The following is a 17,535-nucleotide window of genomic DNA, read 5'->3' as shown; positions in this document are numbered from 1 at the left end:
ACTGTGGGAAACTGAGTGACAACTAAAGGACATGAACAGATGGGATGACCTTTACTCACCATAGCCTTCAAGCTGCTTCAAAGGGACATTTGACATGACTTTGAGCCAAATGTGTTCCAAAAAACTTAAAACAATGGAACAGTTCTGTTGAGATGTGATTCAATCGGAATATCTAGACAACTAATTAAATAGAATAGTTAAACTGTTTGGTCTTGTTGTGAATTTACTTGGGCAGTAATGAGAGCACCAAATCTGAATTAGAGGACATCAGTTGACCCCGCCCACTTCTACAACGGCTGACCAATCAGACGCGAGAGTCGAAGTTCACGGTTTCTCTCGCGTTCAGTCTTCTTAAATCCCCTCTCTTCCAGTTAGGAGTCGGCCATTTCAACTCCACTGGCAAACCTCACCGACTAAAGTAACAGGACTGTGTCTGATAACACCTGAGGATGAGTGAGACAGCTATTTCCTTCGCCAAGGACTTCTTGGCTGGTGGCATCGCCGCTGCCATCTCCAAAACAGCTGTAGCCCCCATCGAGAGAGTCAAGCTTCTTCTCCAGGCGAGTGCTAACAAAATAATTTTAATTAGTTGCTTAATTAGTGTCTGCTGTTAATTAGGTCCTATCATGCTCGTCTGTGCAATGCAAAACTGTAGTTGTTAATTTGCAGCCTTTTCATTCAGTAATTTCTAAGGGATGAAGGATACATTTAAAAAGGTGTAGGCCTAATGATACATCGTTGTAAAGAACATCATGTAAAGCTGATGCATTATTAAAAGTAGAAGCTTGAGTGTAAACCCAGTGAAGAGCTGCTCTGCCAGAGTTTGCTGCAGGCACAGACACGCAATGAGGCGCATCAGACCTGTTACGTAATATGCTACACAGCCAGTAAGCTGCTGTCGTAGGCTACAAATCAAATAATGCCGTATTACAAAAGCCAAATTGGGCCATCTACCGTGAATATAGTGTAGAAAAAATGCATATATTCTATGACAGGTCTTTAGTTCGGCTTGACAAAAACCAGCCAAGGTCGCAGCAAGGTTTGCGCCTTGGCACTCCACTGCTGCATTGGGCCTCTGCTCAGCAGCAGGAGGGGCTGTGAATTGTTGAATGGATGCCATCAGAGTTGTACTAGTTGCACATGGATAGTAATGTGTCTTTCAGACAGACACATAGGGGTCATGTTATGACAAGTTAGAGGGTTAGCTGGTTCATTCACACTGATGAAGAAATAGGCTGATGTCGAACTTGATCTGCTTATCCTGCTTTTATATTATAATCTCTAATGACTATACCTCTACTTTTGATTACAGGTACAACATGCCAGCAAACAGATTACAGCTGCCACACAGTACAAGGGCATTATGGACTGTGTTGTCCGCATCCCCAAAGAGCAGGGATTCCTCTCATTCTGGAGAGGGAACCTCGCCAACGTCATCCGATACTTCCCCACTCAGGCCCTCAACTTTGCTTTCAAGGATAAGTACAAGAAGATTTTTCTCGATGGCGTGGACAAGCGCACACAGTTCTGGAGATACTTTGCGGGTAACCTAGCGTCTGGTGGCGCCGCCGGAGCCACTTCCCTCTGTTTTGTCTACCCTCTTGACTTCGCCAGAACACGTTTGGCTGCTGATGTTGGCAAATCCGGACAGGGGCGTGAGTTCAAAGGCCTGGGAGACTGTTTGGTGAAGATCTTCAGGTCTGATGGCATCAAGGGTCTTTACCAAGGCTTCAACGTGTCAGTACAGGGCATCATCATCTACAGAGCTGCTTACTTTGGCGTCTACGACACAGCAAAGGGTGCGTTGTCATATATCAGTCATTGAAAAGCTTGAGTACTTTGTCTCAGTGGAACCTTTGAGACTTTTGTTAACCCTCCTAATTTCTCTTACAGGCATGCTTCCAGACCCCAAGAACACACACATTTTTATAAGCTGGATGATTGCTCAGACTGTGACTGCATGCGCTGGTTTTGTGTCCTACCCCTTCGACACTGTTCGTCGTCGTATGATGATGCAGTCTGGACGCAAAGGAGGTAATAAATGCATGCAACGTATCAAAAGTAGAATTTTCCGTTTTTGCTGCGGATGCTAGAATAAACATGTGACATGTAATTTGTCATCTTTGACATCTTTTGTAATTCTGTTTCCCCCCCAGCCGACATCATGTACACTGGCACCATTGACTGCTGGAAGAAGATATCACGTGACGAAGGCCCCAAGGCCTTCTTCAAGGGAGCCTGGTCTAATGTGCTCAGAGGCATGGGTGGCGCCTTTGTGCTTGTCTTGTATGATGAGCTAAAGAAAGTGCTGTAAGGTGTTTTTGTATGTTCATGTTGTGAAGTTTTACTGTAACATATCTTGTACATTTTGGAAGAAATTAAATGCCAGGCTATATTTATAGGGACCAACTAGTATTTTCTACTAGTTGCACAGGGGGAAGCTGTTATGCGCTTTTCTGTTGGCCCATGTTTTTGTTTTTGTTTTGCTTCTTACCAGAATGTCATTCCCTGAACACAGGAACCTTGCTGAAATAAGAGAAATAAACAACCTACTGAGTAAATCTCCTTCCTGGTTTCTGTGATTTAACAAAAAGTATAAAGGGTAACCTTACAGACAGTGTGACCGAGTGTCACAGCTCACGTTCTGCGTCCGGAATCCATTTGGCAGCGTCCTGTGTAAATGTAAGCATATAGCTGATGAGGGCTCTCAGGTTGTAGTTGGAGGTGAGCCAAAATAAGCTGAGGGCGTTGACCAGACAATATTTTAGCCAAGCTATACTTCCAGAAAAGTGACACTCAGGAAGTTGCAAGCTTTACCATTATGTGTTGCAAGGTGGATTAATCAAACCTTCTAAATTTACTTACATCTCCTGCCAAGTCTCTTCTGACTCCCAATTGGTGACTGAGAACTTTAACCTTGAGCTGTTTGAACATTCACTAGTATGACACACCTGCTCTAGTTATTTATTATAATGGTCAAGCGATCTGTAGCACTCTTGTCATATTAAAGTGCGTAAAAACTTAATTCTAGCTGTTTATTACAGTAAAGAAGCAAAGGACACCTAGGGTTTATAGTTAGGTTTTAGGCTGTTGTTGATGTGTATTTTAAGGGATGCCATAAATTGAATTCCTCCTGAAGCATGACCTGTTGTAAAAGCAGTGCATGATTGTAGCCTACACAGGACAGGACAGAAAATGTACATTTTATTGGTCATTCTAAATTATAATAGCAGATTGTAGTCTTTGTCAGAGTGCTGCCTATCCAAATATGAAGTCACAGGGCCACTTGGCAAAAATGTCAGTACAGCCAAGTTCTGTGTCTACGGCTGCCTTTTAACATTACAGAAATCCTCTTGAATATTCAGTCACTGCAGCCATAATTACCCTAAGTGTGACAACATAATTAGAGTCTATGAGAATATGTTATGGTATGGTAAAATATTAGTCCAGCTTTGAAACATTATTCACTTTTGCTGCTCATCAAATGTTTATTTCTGTTGTATTTTTCCCATGTGACTTAGGCTTAAAATGAAAAGTTCAAAATCATTAATGAAAGCGCTAAAGCATTGTGTTTCTGAGAACACAGATGAATGTTTCTCACTGCATTTAGTGTGATTGTCTATTAGACTTAATACTTACAGTAGGAGTGAACTACCACTTCTGAATCTGACATCTCATACAGTGAGGTGAATGCGTGTGGTCATCTTGTGAACTAAGTATGTAGTCCCTGTGTCTTGCACACTTGAACGGAGGACATAGACGGAGGACATAGACTTATTTTAGCAACACTATTAGATTACATGATTTACTCAGCAGGGTAGTTTAATCTTTCAGTGATTCTGAAAGTCTTGGACGTCACCGATAACCTGGGAAATCAGTTTTTAATACTGTTTTGAACACTCCGTCACCAAAAGTCCCTATCAGGTGGTAGCACATAGTTAATCCTAAAAATCAGCAAGCCTCTTTCAACAGCTGCTCCATTACAGCTTTAACAAGGATAAGTGAATCTGTGTGTGTCTGTCTATGCTTCCTACAGGTCAAGTTGGGGTTAAAAAGTGCCGTCTTTAATAGTGTTTATTTATAGTAGTCTGCAATTGTACATTTATTAATATTTCTCAGTATTGAGAGGTCATAACTCTTGAAAACATGTTTATTAATAATTGTAAAATGTGTAAATAAGTCAAGTATGTAGATAACTGCAGACCAAACCATAAAGTGTGACACACATTGATTGAAAATGGTCTCAAAGATTAAGGTCAGTAGAGTTTAATTTTAAAATTAACATGAAAAACATTCAAATTAACTTTAGTAAATCCTTAAGCCCTTACACTGAACGTCTCTGATATTTCAAATAGAAACCCCTGCTGTTACTCGTTTGTGTTTGACTTTGAGGTGTTCTAGCAGAAAATACTGGATTCAGATCTTTTACTTAAATTTTTTACTTAATTATAATGTAGCAATAACACACTTAAATAATCACTTAGAAGTCCTTCATTCAAAATGTTACTTAGCTAAAAGCACACTGGTGTTGGGTATTGGCAGAAAAATGTTGGTTATTGGGTGGTACACGGTTTAAGTTTCATGTTTTTGTTGCCTTTTGTGGACCCTGGGCTGTCCACAAAGGCCATGTTTTTAGTGTGTTCAGGGGGCAGGCTTCTAGCTGATAGTGAAGAGATGTTTGCTGCGTGACATTGCTTAGCGTAGCTTTAAAAGGGTTAGATAGTCAGTGTTTACACATGGAGGTCTGTGGATCACTGGAGCTTCAACACTTCATATTGAAAGCCTTCTGTCAGGCAGCTTGTTGCGTAATTTCAGCTGTGAGACTGTATTGCGTCATAAATTCACTGTGTCATGACCTCAGTGATTTCCAGTCATGAGGACAAACCGCACAAGGCAGTGGGGTTTTTGATAGTTTGATTGATTTAATCCAATCCACTTTATTTGTGTAGCACAATTTTAACAAACACAAGGTTTCCAAAGTGCTGCACAAAAAAAATGATACTGAATAAGTAGATAACACAACAAAAGCACAATAAAAATATCAGCTACCAAATATAAAGATTAAAGCAAAAAAATAATAATAAAAAAATAGAAAAAAATGAATAACGAAAAATAAGATAATAGCATATGGTAAAAATATGTATGTATACAAATGAGATCAACCTTCTACCTGGTGTTAAAAGAGGAAGAAAAGTTGTAAAATGAGACCAAGAGGAAGCCTGTCTAATGTGCAGAGACAGCCCATTCCAAAGTTTTGGAGTTGCCACCAAAGACCATGACTTCGGTCTTTTCTTCATTAAAATCTAGAAACTTTTAGGACATCCCAGCTTTTATGTCATGTAAACATTGTAGCATTGGGTCAACAGAGCTCGAATCAGATTTTTTGAGGCTCATGTAGATCTCGCTGTCGTCCGCACATAGTGAAAATAAATGCCATGTTTCCTGAGACTAGAACCAAGTGGGAGTAGATAGAGAGAAAATAAAAGAGGGCCAAGAACTGAGCCCTGTGAGACCCCACATGAGAGAGAAGCAGTGGAGGACACGGAGTCATCAGGGCCGACACAGAAAGTCTGATGTGACAGGTAGGACCTGAACCATTCCAGTGCTGTGCCACTGACGCCCACCCATTGGTGCGAACGAGCAATCAGGATTTCATGGTCCACTGTATGAACTGATTTAGCCATGTTACGCAGTGTATGTGCTCATAGTATTCCCGCCATTCTGCTTAATAGATACATTTATAATGTGAAGAGCATTGTAGGGATGAATTTAATAATACCCCTAAAGGTCTGTCTGAAAGTTTTCAATAATACATCCATACCCATGAGGGTTTCCACTCAGACACGATCATCGTATCCAGTAAATGTAGAACTATTTCCATAGTGTATTTACTGTCATTCTCACTGTGCATATTCATCATTTCCTCTTTTACAGGCATGTATTTTGGCAGTTGTCTGCAGTTGGCTTTGCTGGCCTGTATGTTGTCGAATTCATGCTCCACAGTAGTAGTTGACGAGCAGTGTTAGCGTCACCTTGTGGTAATTTACTATCTGCTCCTTCCTTAAATTATTAAGTAGTTTTTTTTTGTTAAGTAAGTAATTTTCTTTGGTGTTTTGGTGCATAACAAAAAACAAACAAAAAACATAGTAAGAGAAAATAATAGAAACGACTGCACTACCTCAAATGTCAAGAATCATAAATATGAAATGGACAAGTGTGCAATAAAAATAAGTTATACATGTTTTTTTTAATGTACAGTATTTGAAACAAAGAGGATGAAGTGTACACATGTATACAGAATAAAGTATAAAATATGTACAATAATAATGACCCTAATTAATTACTTCAATACCAATTCAAAAGTAATTATTAATTAATATTAATATTAAATATTAAACCAGTGGTTTCCAACCGTCTGGGCTAAGACCTTTTACAAAACCACGAGTATCTTATGAGTTCAGATGTTTTTAAGTTAACAGGGATTTCCTCTATAATCTTTTATCAGATGGTTTCATTTAAATAATATTTTTTTGGCAAAAAAGGTCAAATTCTACATTATTTCACATACAAAATTTATGTTGCAGAATTTTGATGTTGAAGAAGTTTGTCTTTAAATGGGACCACCTGTTCCTCAGAGCTTCCTGCTTTCAGGTAAAGCTGTTACCTGTAGATGGCGTCCACGCGCACTTCGTGCAGCCAATCACAGTTCAGCTTTAACCAGTTTAATAAAGTTACTTTTTTCGCAGTTTCAATTTAGGTTACGAGGAAACAGGCGTGTAGTTCTCGGTGCTAAAAATGTGGGTGAACAATCCACCTCTGTCCATGTGGAACGCACATCGGCTTAAAGTCAGAGAGACGAGCGAGAGTCTTTTGTAAGAAAAGAAGATGTATCTATGGCGCTTCTCTATCGCCGTAACCCTCGGTTTGATTTGGTATTTTTTAGACTGTGGTTGCACAGTGACTCAGTACTTTTTATGTTTCCTGTTTTGTTTTTCTACTCCACTGTTATTTGGAAACAGTGCACGAGAGCGCAGCACTCAAACTGATGAAGAGACAAATGAAAACCCACTCCAGGTACTAAATACATATTTTTTGCATTGTCCTTTATGGCATGGAAAGGCTGCTTTAACGAGCGCTACATGACCAGAAACTGAGTCATGTTTCAATGACATAAACCGTATGCTGTAATAAGTGAGATACGTAATATTTTTTTTTTTTAAATCAGAGTTCATGTCAGTAATCTAACTTGTCTGACGTGTTTACAGGTCAGGCTGCACAAACACCTGAGCTGTGTGATATGCAAAAGTAGTCAAATATTGAAAAGCTGGCCTATCAATCTTCCAGCCTGAGATGCATTTATTTGTGCTGAGGCATGAAGAACTTGTTTTCTCCATTACATAGCTTACTCTGTCACCTGTTCAGCACTCCCTGGTAGGACTAGTTTAGTTGACTCATAGTTTTGTGTTTTCCAGGAAACTGTTGCCAGAGAGTTGTTGGGTGACTTGACAGATGGAGGTAGCAGCAAACAGGCTGAACCACTGGATTCTCAGTATCAAAATGTAAAGACGTCTCTACGGCAAGGTGAGCCATGTCTCACACAAGAGAACATGGGTTTTACAGTGGCGTGAACAGATTTGTCTTTGCAGTTCAGAAACCCTTTTAATGCAGATGTGAGCAACTGTTAAAAAATCCAAATCCAGGTTCTGCTCTTGGCTGTCTGGTTCAGTACATCTGTTTTGACTTGACACAGTTGAAAAGGGCAGTGTTGCATAGACACAGCAGCTGGAGCTGACATTACATGCAGCAAGTACGTGGCTTTAAGGAAAGACATGAAAGGATGAAAAAAATAAAACTTGATAGATGGCTGCGATGTGTTAAGAAGGAAATGGTTTTCATTATCAGCTGTGTTTGCTTTGCATCTATTTTGTGAAGCATTTCTTAAACTGGTTTGTGTCAGTGTGTATGATTGCTATCACAGCTCTTTTAGAGTAAGTGTCTTTAAACACGTATTTCAATTCCTAAAGGCTCAAGTCAGACCTTAAAAACCACTGGTTGACGTAAATATATCGCTCACATTCAAACGCATGCCCCGGGAACCCTTTGGAATCATCTATGTCTTCCTTTTTGTCTTTGCACCTTTTTAAACTGTCCTTACCCCAAAAACACAAGATCCATTTTGCCAACACAAACTGAGCTATATATTAAAGGTTATATAGAAATGTACAACTCTTAATCCAAATAACGCAACATATTATTTTTTTAGAACAGCTTTAGGTTGTGAGAAATATTATTTCCCTATTTATACAAACAAACACAGCTGAAAAATGTAAAACTATATAATGGTCTATTTACATGTGAAGTGATTTTATTCCAACCCGTTTTTGTGCCTTTTTTCATTGAAAGTCTATGTATGCCTCAAATCACTGAAATATGAATAATTCAAAGCTTTAAAAAAATATTATGGTCCACAGACATAAGTGACTGTGTGAAATCCAACATCAGCGCTCTCAGCTGTTTTTCTCAGCTTTCCTCTATATGATGTATAAATACTGTGATGTTGCTGTAAATAAAACATGCTCTCTAGAGGGATCCATCTTCAGTTCAGAGGGCAATCCGGTCATGGATATTTGTGCTGAGTTTTGAATTGAATAGTTTGGACAGGAGTTCTTGACCTAAGAAGAAAGGAGAAAAGAAAACAGCTTGAATTTCACCAAACAAGCTTTAAAGTCGTTGCGGTCCTTGACTTTGATGTTTAGGGGGAGAGCGGGGGTGTTTGGTGTTAACTTCCCTGTGTAACTGCTCTCCTCAGTGTTTGAGTGTGCCTACGCTCAGCTTGTCCTGCCTTGGTACGGCCTTCCCTTGCCATGCAAGAACCAACCTCTGCACCAGGTGCTCAGCAAAGAGTTCGACTTTGTAATCAACCGGCTCATTGGGAGTGCCAAAGACTTTGATGTTTGCCAGGCCATTGTGGGCTCCGTTCGGATTTTGACCCAACATTTACATAATGCGAAGCAGTCTGACAGGTGAGACTTTACATGTACTTTCTCTCAGAATTCATGCTGCTTCAGTTACACTTTGCACTCAGTAATGTGTCTGATCTCTAAAGATACCTGTATTTTTTTTATCACCTGTGAATAATTTACCTAACTTTTACAAGACTATACTTACAATGAAACCCTAATGGTTGTTTTTATGATGAATGGTATATCGCATTAAGATTTAGATTGAGTAATTGTCAGATATGTGTGGTGATAAACAGCTATGATCCAGTGCTGTAATGATCACCTCTTGATTGGTTTCTGTTTCAGAGAGCTCTTGTTCAGCTCCAGAGCAGAGGAGATCGCAGTTCTCCGACAGTTTTCTGATGCTCTAGTACGTAACCTTTTACCCGAATCTCTCTGTGACCTAGAAGTCAACCGCTGTGCCTTAAATGAGGTTATTGCTTTAAAGGGTAAGAAAGCATTACATTTTCTCTTCACAGGAATACACTCTTATGTAACGGCTAAGCCTCCCAGAACTTCTTTCATAAGTGTGTATTCTATGTAATCCCTTTTTGTCTTTGGCATTGTAGAGTTTAGGGCTTGAATTCTGGGCTGCATAAAAGGAAGGCACTCTTCTGCGGTCACTTGCCAATTCCCTTTTAGGTTTTTGTCTCTTTTTTTAGTAACATATAACATATCTTATCTTGTGGGAGTCTTGCTGCGCAGTTGGGTTTTTGCAATTATGCATGTAGCTCAATTACAAGAAGTGCTTTTTACAGCTTTAGTTAAGAGATTATGTGTATCTTGGCAGCTAGAAACCGATAATTTTTAATTTTTTGCTAATAGACACATAATTCAGTATTTTCAAGAAAATAGAGCAGTTGGTAAATTATACAGGGTATATAAATACAGTTAAATTGACTATCCTGCTTTTGCCTAATATTGTGATGTATTGTATCATGTATGTATTGTGAGCTTGAGAGGTGCTGGTAGGTGGATTTTGTTATCTTTGGCCAGAGACGAGCTGTTTTCAGTCTTAATTCCATGCTAAGATAACCAGCTGCTTCTAACTCATGGCAATGAAGCAAATTAGCATATTTTGGAAAATGTTCTATTCCTTTTTAAAACTCCAGAATCTATTACTAGCTGCAGCTGTGTTAAGAGGATTCAAAAACATGACTCATTACAATCCTATAATATTGTGAAATGTGAAAATTGTGCCTCCTGATTTTAGTGTTTATATCTTAACAAACAGTGCTTGAAGGATTATTATGTTGGCTGTTTTCTTCAGGGTTGGGCCTGTTGGTGAAATGGCTGTCGGACCCCGACAACCTGAACCAGCTGGTGGTGAGCCAGCTGGACAGCGTGACCCCCAAAGGCTCTGTGGAGGAGCTGTGTGGATCAGACCAGGATCAAAACTCTCTGCCTTCACAGGAGCGTGAAGGCGAGGGCAAAGGCAGTGAAGAGTGAGTGGTTGTCATCTTTTGCACTCTGCTGGCTTGACCCAGTCACACTGAGCCTTAAAGCAACCACTGTGTGAGCCTCTTTCTGTGGTTAAAATTGGAACTGACCAGGTTTTTTTATATTCTTTTCTAGGAGCTTGGAGGGAGCAGGGATTTCAACCAGCACCAGGACCAAGGCCAAAAGGAAAGGTGTGTTTTTTTCCGATTTGAGTTATTATGATTAAAGGCTTTTTTTTTTTTTTTTTAAAGCTCTTCGACATTCTTTGTAGCAGTACACATGATTCTAACCAGTTTTTTTTACTTTGAGTGTGAAAACATTTCAGTTGAAAAAGGCAGATTGAGTAATTTGTGGGTGTTTAGGAAGTAAAGGCCTTTGCTTGCATAACACCGTGTTCAACAGTTTGAAAATAGAAATGTTGACATTATAATTTTCTATACCGGCCTGCCTTTCATTGCATAATAAATCCGCTATTTCTTGTGTTGGTTAGACCAGACAGCTAATTACACAAACTGCAAGCTGTATGCCAAATAAGTTCTGTGTGTACAACTTCTATCTCTTTGTATTGCAAACAATCCAAAGGTAATTATGGCTAAATAAGAATTGATTATGCCAAGATAATAAACAAAAATGACAAATGTGTGTATTTTCTGTAATGATCATACATTTTGGAAAAACAATATTTGTCATATGTAAGAATTATTTAACCAATGGGCTATTTATTAGAGGGCCATCATATTGATTACAACATACACATTTTGATAACTAATCATGCATACGTGCCTAATGAAATTTTGATCATATCTGGTAATTAGTCTTTCTTGCTACATTTCCAACTAGACAGGCACTTAGAGAGCACAGACCTTAAACATAATCTCCTCGTCAGAGGTAACTATAGTGACGCTTAAGAGTTCACTTTAAGCATCCCTATCGCAGTGCAGAATTCTTTTCAGAATTACAGTCAAATTGTTGTAAAGGTTTAGGTAGACTGCATTGCTATTCTCTTCATGTACAATACTCAGAATATATCCGAAAGGGACATTGTACTTCTACAAAGCTGTGAGGAAAACAAGTAAAAGAGACGGTTTAAAAAAAAAAAAAAGAAAAAGCAAGGTAAAATACTGACAAACTCTGACTTTAAAATGTGGTTGTTGACATTTTCAGCTAACAAGTTAAAAGAAGGATGGTCTAAATTTCTGGACAAAGTCAAGTCTACAAAGACCCCGAAGAAGAAAATGAAAAATATAGAGCAGGATCTGATGCTGAGGATGATGCCGAACCAGGGAGACATGTCCACCGAGTATGATGTTGATGACAGCAGGGAGGGCTCCGTTACCAGCCAGCAGAACTCTGACAGGGTTAGTCTGCTGCAGATATATCTGCAATACACTAAACTAAAGATGACAGTTTGTGAAACATGACATATTCATTGTTGCTTTTTTTGGCCAAACGCTATTAGGAGGACGATGATCTGGAGAACTACTTGACAAGCGTCCAAGAGGACATGATGGAATTCAAGCTGTCGTATGAAATGTGGCGCGTTGGCCACTGGGCTGTCAGCATCCCTCATGTGAGTTATAAATATCAGTGACCATGTGGAATCTCCCACAGGCTTGTTATCTGTCTACTGAGAGTCTGTTAAAGCTTGTCCTTGGATGACATGTTAATGTTTGAGCTGCGGTCTGAGAAGGAGTTGACTGTTGTAGGCCAACTGGGATGATGAGGAGCTAATCTTTACCATTCACCTGGAGGAGAAGGGCAGCCCTGAGAACCTACAGTGGGACATCAGGAAGACCTACATGGATGTTAAACACTTTTGCAACATATGGCAGGTAAAAAGGAGATGGAGAACCTTGTTTTTATCTCTCATTTTGTGTGTGTGTGTGTGTGTGTGTGTGTGTGTGTGTGTGTGTGTGTGTGTGTGTGTGTGTGTGTGTGTGTGTGTGTGTGTGTGTGTGTGTGTGTGTGTGTGTGTGTGTGTGTGTGTGTGTGTGTGTGTGTGTGTGTGTGTGTGTGTGTGTGTGTGTGTGTGTGTGTGTGTGTGTGTGTGTGTTCTGCTTTTATCTGATCCAATCACCTTTGAGATACACTCAGTTGTCAGTTTATAAGGTGCACCTAGATTAAACCAATTCTGTCCTGCAATAAAACATTTGGAGTGCTGTTGAATTTCTGTTATACTGACAGTTGTTTCTATTATTTTGTCTACCCTATTGATATTATGAGGGTAGGCTTAATGGCGGAAATACCTCTCTGTATAATGCAATACACTTCAACAGCACCAAAAACTACCGCCTCAAAAGTATCCGAAATTTGAATCTCTCTGAAACCCTAAAAAACTGATATGGACCTTCATGATGGCAGGGCTGACGAACATTAAACTGCATTAGTGTTAGCAAGGTGTACCCAGTAGGTGATATGAGGGGGGGGATGCCTTCTCCCTTGTTAGCAAAATGACCAAAATGAATGCCCCTTGTTAATCTTCCACCCCCCATTAGAAATGGTTTGAATATTATGAATCATAAAGGAACAAAATGACAAATTCCCTTTTGATGAATCATAAGTCCAATGCAGTCCAATGTTATGAATTTCCATAGGACAATTTAAAAAGATGGTTGTCTAAAAAATAGACAGGCATCATCATCTGCATTGATTTGAAAGAAGAACTTTTGGTTGTAAGGATTTATTTCCTTCTTAGTTTTAGAGAAAAGGGTTGTGTTTCCTGCTTACTGTCTATTCAGCGTGAGCTGCCTTTTTTCAGGACTCGACCAACCTGCCCACAATCCTGGTGCTGGAGGAGTCGGAGGTCAACAATGACTTTGAAGAAGAAGCCAGAGTATCTGTGGAGCATTTCCTGCAGGTTAAAGACACCAGGATAAAACTTAGATATGCTATCATAACAACTTGCATTACAATCTTTATGACTCAACATGTTGGTATGTTCTTTTCCAGGAGTTAGTTTCTGATAGTCTGATTGGCCGCACTCAACCGGTTTTCCAGTTCCTCTGCCCACTTGACAAACTGCTGAATGAGGAGGAACGTTATGAAGGCGTGTGGGGCCTTCTGAGCGGCTTGGCTTACCTCTTGACTCCAGGTCAAGAGGAAGATGAGGTAAACTTACCTTTTTACTACTTTTAATGTGTGTATGTGCCGCAGCGTATTAATGCAGAGACCACTTATTTATATAGAGAATTAGTAGTTTATTAACTCCACAACAACGTCCTTACATTAGCAGTACACAAAGTACCATCAACCAACCTTGCTCACTACCTTACAGTACTTCACAGCATAGTTGCTTATTCTGGCTCTCTGATTGGTTAGTCTACCTGTATTACCCAATACCTCGACAGCCAGGAAAGGGGCAGAGACCACAGCGCTGTAGTTCTATTATGAATCCTACATCTTTTCTCAAGTGTGTCGACAGTGTTTGTGTATCTATTCTCAGCGCCAGAGGGGGAAGACAAAGTGCCGCACTCCAGCTTAAAAATATGAAGTTTCAAGCTGACATCACTACACTCCCTTCAAATAGTAAATTGAACTTCATGTGTAAAATAGTTGGAGTGTCCCTTTTAAAAATATCTTTCTTTAAATGGATTAGTTTAGATGTTGGTCTCTGCCACTTTGCACAATAAAGGCCGATGCCTCAGGATCAGCTGTCGCAATCTGATTGTTTTGTTTTCCTGTGCAGAGCTCGAGCCCTCAGACGGAAGCCCCAAAAGATACTGTGCCACCATCTCCACATCCAGAACTGACTGCTCTGCCTTCACAAAACCCTAGTGCCTCTGCTGAGAAGGGCAGTGATGTTTCCAGTGCTTCAGTCCCAACTATTGTTGTCTCCCAATATAATTCTTGTTCAGAAACGCCTAAGAAGGCAGAAACGGAAAAGGAGCCGCTGTCTGCTGCTGACCCGGACTCTTCAAAAGAAAACTGTTCCCAAGCCATAACAGAAGACTCTGATAATCCATTAACCTCTCACTTTAAAATTATGTTCAAAGGACTGACTCGTTCCAGGTCACAAGAGTCTCTGGTCTTGACAAGAAACGGCAGTGATGAAGACCCGCCGGATTCAGACTCCACGCCACACAGAAGACAAATTGGAGGCCTGCAAGGGGAGATCGCAGAAGCCCTGTCTTGTTTTAGGTCGGATAAAAAGGAGAAACTATGTTTCAAGATGTCAAGTGGAGTGAACAAGGCTAAAGGGAAAGACCAGGGCACTTCACCAAAAGGGGACAACTCCCAGTGTCAGAAGAGTCAAGTCGGCAGGGAGCAGCTGGAGGCGACCAAAGCCATATTTGATCTGCTGAAAGAAATATCAGGTTTGTTCTGGGTTTAAACTATAGTTTACAACATTAAGAGCTTCATGATCTTACCATTGTTTTGTTTTTAATAAATCTTTTTATTAGATTTTTCATTCACATACTACATCTAGTAGTAGGGGGGCATCTAGTCACTTTCTGGGTGATTAGTAGTATTTCATGAAGGGCTGCCTGGAGAATCTAACCTTCTCAGGGTAGTTATGAGTTAGGACCTCCCTAAGCCAGCTATTGTGTGAAGGGGGGAGAACATGTTTCCACTTAAACAAGATAAGGCGTGTGGCGAATAGAGTCGCAAACGCCAATACCCGATGCATTATAATAGGAAAATTGGGTATTGTAAGAAGGCGGGGAGCAAACAGGGCCGTGCAAGGCTCAGGACTAAGATCCATACCAAGCACTATTGCAAGTGTGTCAAAATATTTGGCGCCAGAGAGGTAAGGGCAGGACCAGAACATGTGAGTGTGATTAGCAGGTGGCTGCTTTCACCAGTGTTTTTGTATGTTGTAGGCCTTCTTTTTTTATTTTAAGTATACTCGGTACACACTCGTCTGACAAAGCTAATCTTTGCAATGAACATTTAGTTTGCATTATAATTTATCATATATTTGATCAGATGAGATATTTTATGGCAAACTTATGGACTATTATGATAAGTCTTTTAGGCGGTGCATTTATGTGCTTGTGACAAGCTCAGACAATCCATGTTTGACAGTTGGCAGCCAAACCAAGACTGAAATAAGCAAACATTCATGTGAAAAATCATGTTAATTATACTACTACTAACCTAAATCTCACTGGAAGGTACACTCTAAAGTTTCAGGCTTGCACATTCATTGTTTTAATCCTGGCCAACAAAGCTTGAACATGCAAAAACAGTGATTTGTTTTTTTAAGGCTGTCTTCTTGAAAATAGACTTAATACTCTGTCTGTCTTAACAGGGAACTCCATCCTTGTAAACATATTTGATGCCATTTTGAAACCTGTTATGCCCATTCTAAAAAAGTAAGTTTCCCTCCAATAAAACAGTTTCACGGCACACTTGGTTCTGGTCTGTGAGTGACTTCTGGTTGTGTTCACCTCCAGAAAAGTGAACTCGTTCCTAAACAAGATGAACCCAACAGAAGTGCAGATAGCCGCATACATCGACACCCTGCGTGAAAAACAATGGCCAGATTTTCAACCCGCAGCACCACCTCCTCTTCCTCCTCCTCGCACCGATCAGCAGAAGAACGAGACCAGGGATAAAGCAAACAATCTGATCAATGCCAGATGTAAGTGTCACCTCTGCACCAGTAGGAAATATACAGTTGTTTTTGTCAGTTTTTGATCCATTTAAAATGTATTTTTATGTTCTTTGTAGATTCAAACTATCTTATCCTGAAGAAGACAGATGTGGAGTCTGTTTTTAATATTTTTCAGGACGGTGAAAAAAACAAATGTCTGATATATGTGAGTACCTCAACATTGTATCTAATTCACACAGGTGTTTGTTTTCAATATAGTATACACATCTTGTTCTTATTGATCTTTCGTAACAGATGCTCCTGTCATTCCTATTAAGGGAGCTCTTTCCCAATGAGCATTCCCTAAATGTGAGTGCCACTGTCCTGCAGAAAGTGAACAGCTCCACCAACTGATCTGAGTCCTTGAATGGGTCTTTAATGGTACTTTTTTGACATTTTTTTTAAAACATCAAATTATTTATTAAACATCTGAAAATGCCTTGGAATATTTGTGGCCATTTCTGTATTCATGTCAAAAACCACTCTTTCGCGCTTACTTTAGACATATTGTGAATATTTTTGCAAATTTCCATTTTATTTTGTATATTGAATTTTGTAAGTTATAAACCCTGACTTAAATATGTGTGAAATCAGAAACATTATTTGTGGGAGGTGGCTTTGCATATACTTAATTGTAAAACGCATTGTAAAAAGTATTTAATATTTACAGTTTGAATTTCACCCATCACATTTAAATGTAAAATAATTTAAATGTTCTAAAATATTTTGTGCCACATTGAGCACTTATGTGTGGTAAGAGTTTGTTTTCTGATTCATCTGTTTAAGTTTTATAATATCCCACAATTACAATTCACCAACATCTGTCAAAGTGGACACTACCACTATCAAAGGAAATTGTTAATGTAAATGACTTGAATTGATATAAAATAAAATATTAAATCAACTTTTTTGGTTATATTTCTAGCTTTATGTAGTTGAGTGAGTTTGGACTCTGTAAAAGATAAATTTGGAAGTACAAGATGTAAATAAGTGGCTGATGCCAGCAGCTTATTTGGCTCTTGTAGCCAACCCAGGCTACTCTCTGAAGCAACATTTGGGTAAAACATATTTTGGACAAGTTGAGCAAATTCATTCACCTAGGGAAATCCTGTAGGTGTAGTGGGAGATGTATTAAAATAATTACTTTAATAAAAAGTACTAGACTAAAGGTTTTTAGTGTTGTTTCTATAGCCTAACACTTAATGGAAATGCTGTCTCTAATGCTCTTGCTGTAACAGAATTAATTCCAGGATTATTCTGGTCCAGGTCACAGGAGGGAGATAATCAGGCAGCATAACAACACAAAGTCATGTTTTTTCCCCTGAGGTTCCTGTAGCTAGTTAACAACATCACAGAACCAAAACACTTTGATTTACACAAGTTGAGCCTATCTAGCTATCTACCAGTCTGAGGGGATGACTTGTTAACAAGAATTCCAAATGACAAACTCCGTGTGTGTGTGTGTGTGTGTGTGTGTGTGTGTGTGTGTGTGTGTGT

General features: G+C 39.5%; 2 protein-coding genes across 3 annotated transcripts; both read left to right on the top strand.

The window, feature by feature from the left end:
* Positions 1-296: 296 nt before the first annotated feature.
* On the top strand, positions 297-2,565 carry slc25a5 (solute carrier family 25 member 5). The gene is made up of 4 exons (XM_034882719.1): positions 297-560; positions 1,313-1,799; positions 1,894-2,034; positions 2,157-2,565. Exons 1-4 carry the CDS (start codon positions 450-452, stop codon positions 2,312-2,314), a joined length of 897 nt encoding a protein of 298 aa, XP_034738610.1. The 5' UTR covers positions 297-449; the 3' UTR covers positions 2,315-2,565.
* Positions 2,566-6,672: 4,107 nt separating this feature from the next.
* si:rp71-46j2.7 lies at positions 6,673-16,956 on the top strand. 2 transcript variants are annotated; one of them, XM_034882712.1, is made up of 16 exons: positions 6,674-7,074; positions 7,473-7,581; positions 8,810-9,023; positions 9,309-9,451; positions 10,273-10,447; positions 10,578-10,633; positions 11,607-11,800; positions 11,902-12,012; positions 12,149-12,274; positions 13,201-13,299; positions 13,392-13,550; positions 14,128-14,755; positions 15,694-15,757; positions 15,839-16,026; positions 16,116-16,204; positions 16,294-16,956. In XM_034882712.1, exons 1-16 carry the CDS (start codon positions 6,886-6,888, stop codon positions 16,390-16,392), a joined length of 2,643 nt encoding a protein of 880 aa, XP_034738603.1. In that variant the 5' UTR covers positions 6,674-6,885; the 3' UTR covers positions 16,393-16,956. The 2 variants fall into 2 exon arrangements, with proteins under 2 accessions (XP_034738604.1, XP_034738603.1); XM_034882713.1 differs by lacking the exons at positions 16,116-16,204; positions 16,294-16,956 and having other exon boundaries at positions 6,673-7,074; positions 15,694-15,761; positions 15,839-16,003.
* The last annotated feature ends 579 nt before the right edge of the window (positions 16,957-17,535 follow it).

The sequence above is a fragment of the Etheostoma cragini genome, chromosome 10 (genome assembly GCF_013103735.1).
Source record: "Etheostoma cragini isolate CJK2018 chromosome 10, CSU_Ecrag_1.0, whole genome shotgun sequence".
NCBI classification, from domain to species: domain Eukaryota; kingdom Metazoa; phylum Chordata; class Actinopteri; order Perciformes; family Percidae; genus Etheostoma; species Etheostoma cragini.
This window is presented reverse-complemented; position numbering and strand designations above follow the sequence as displayed.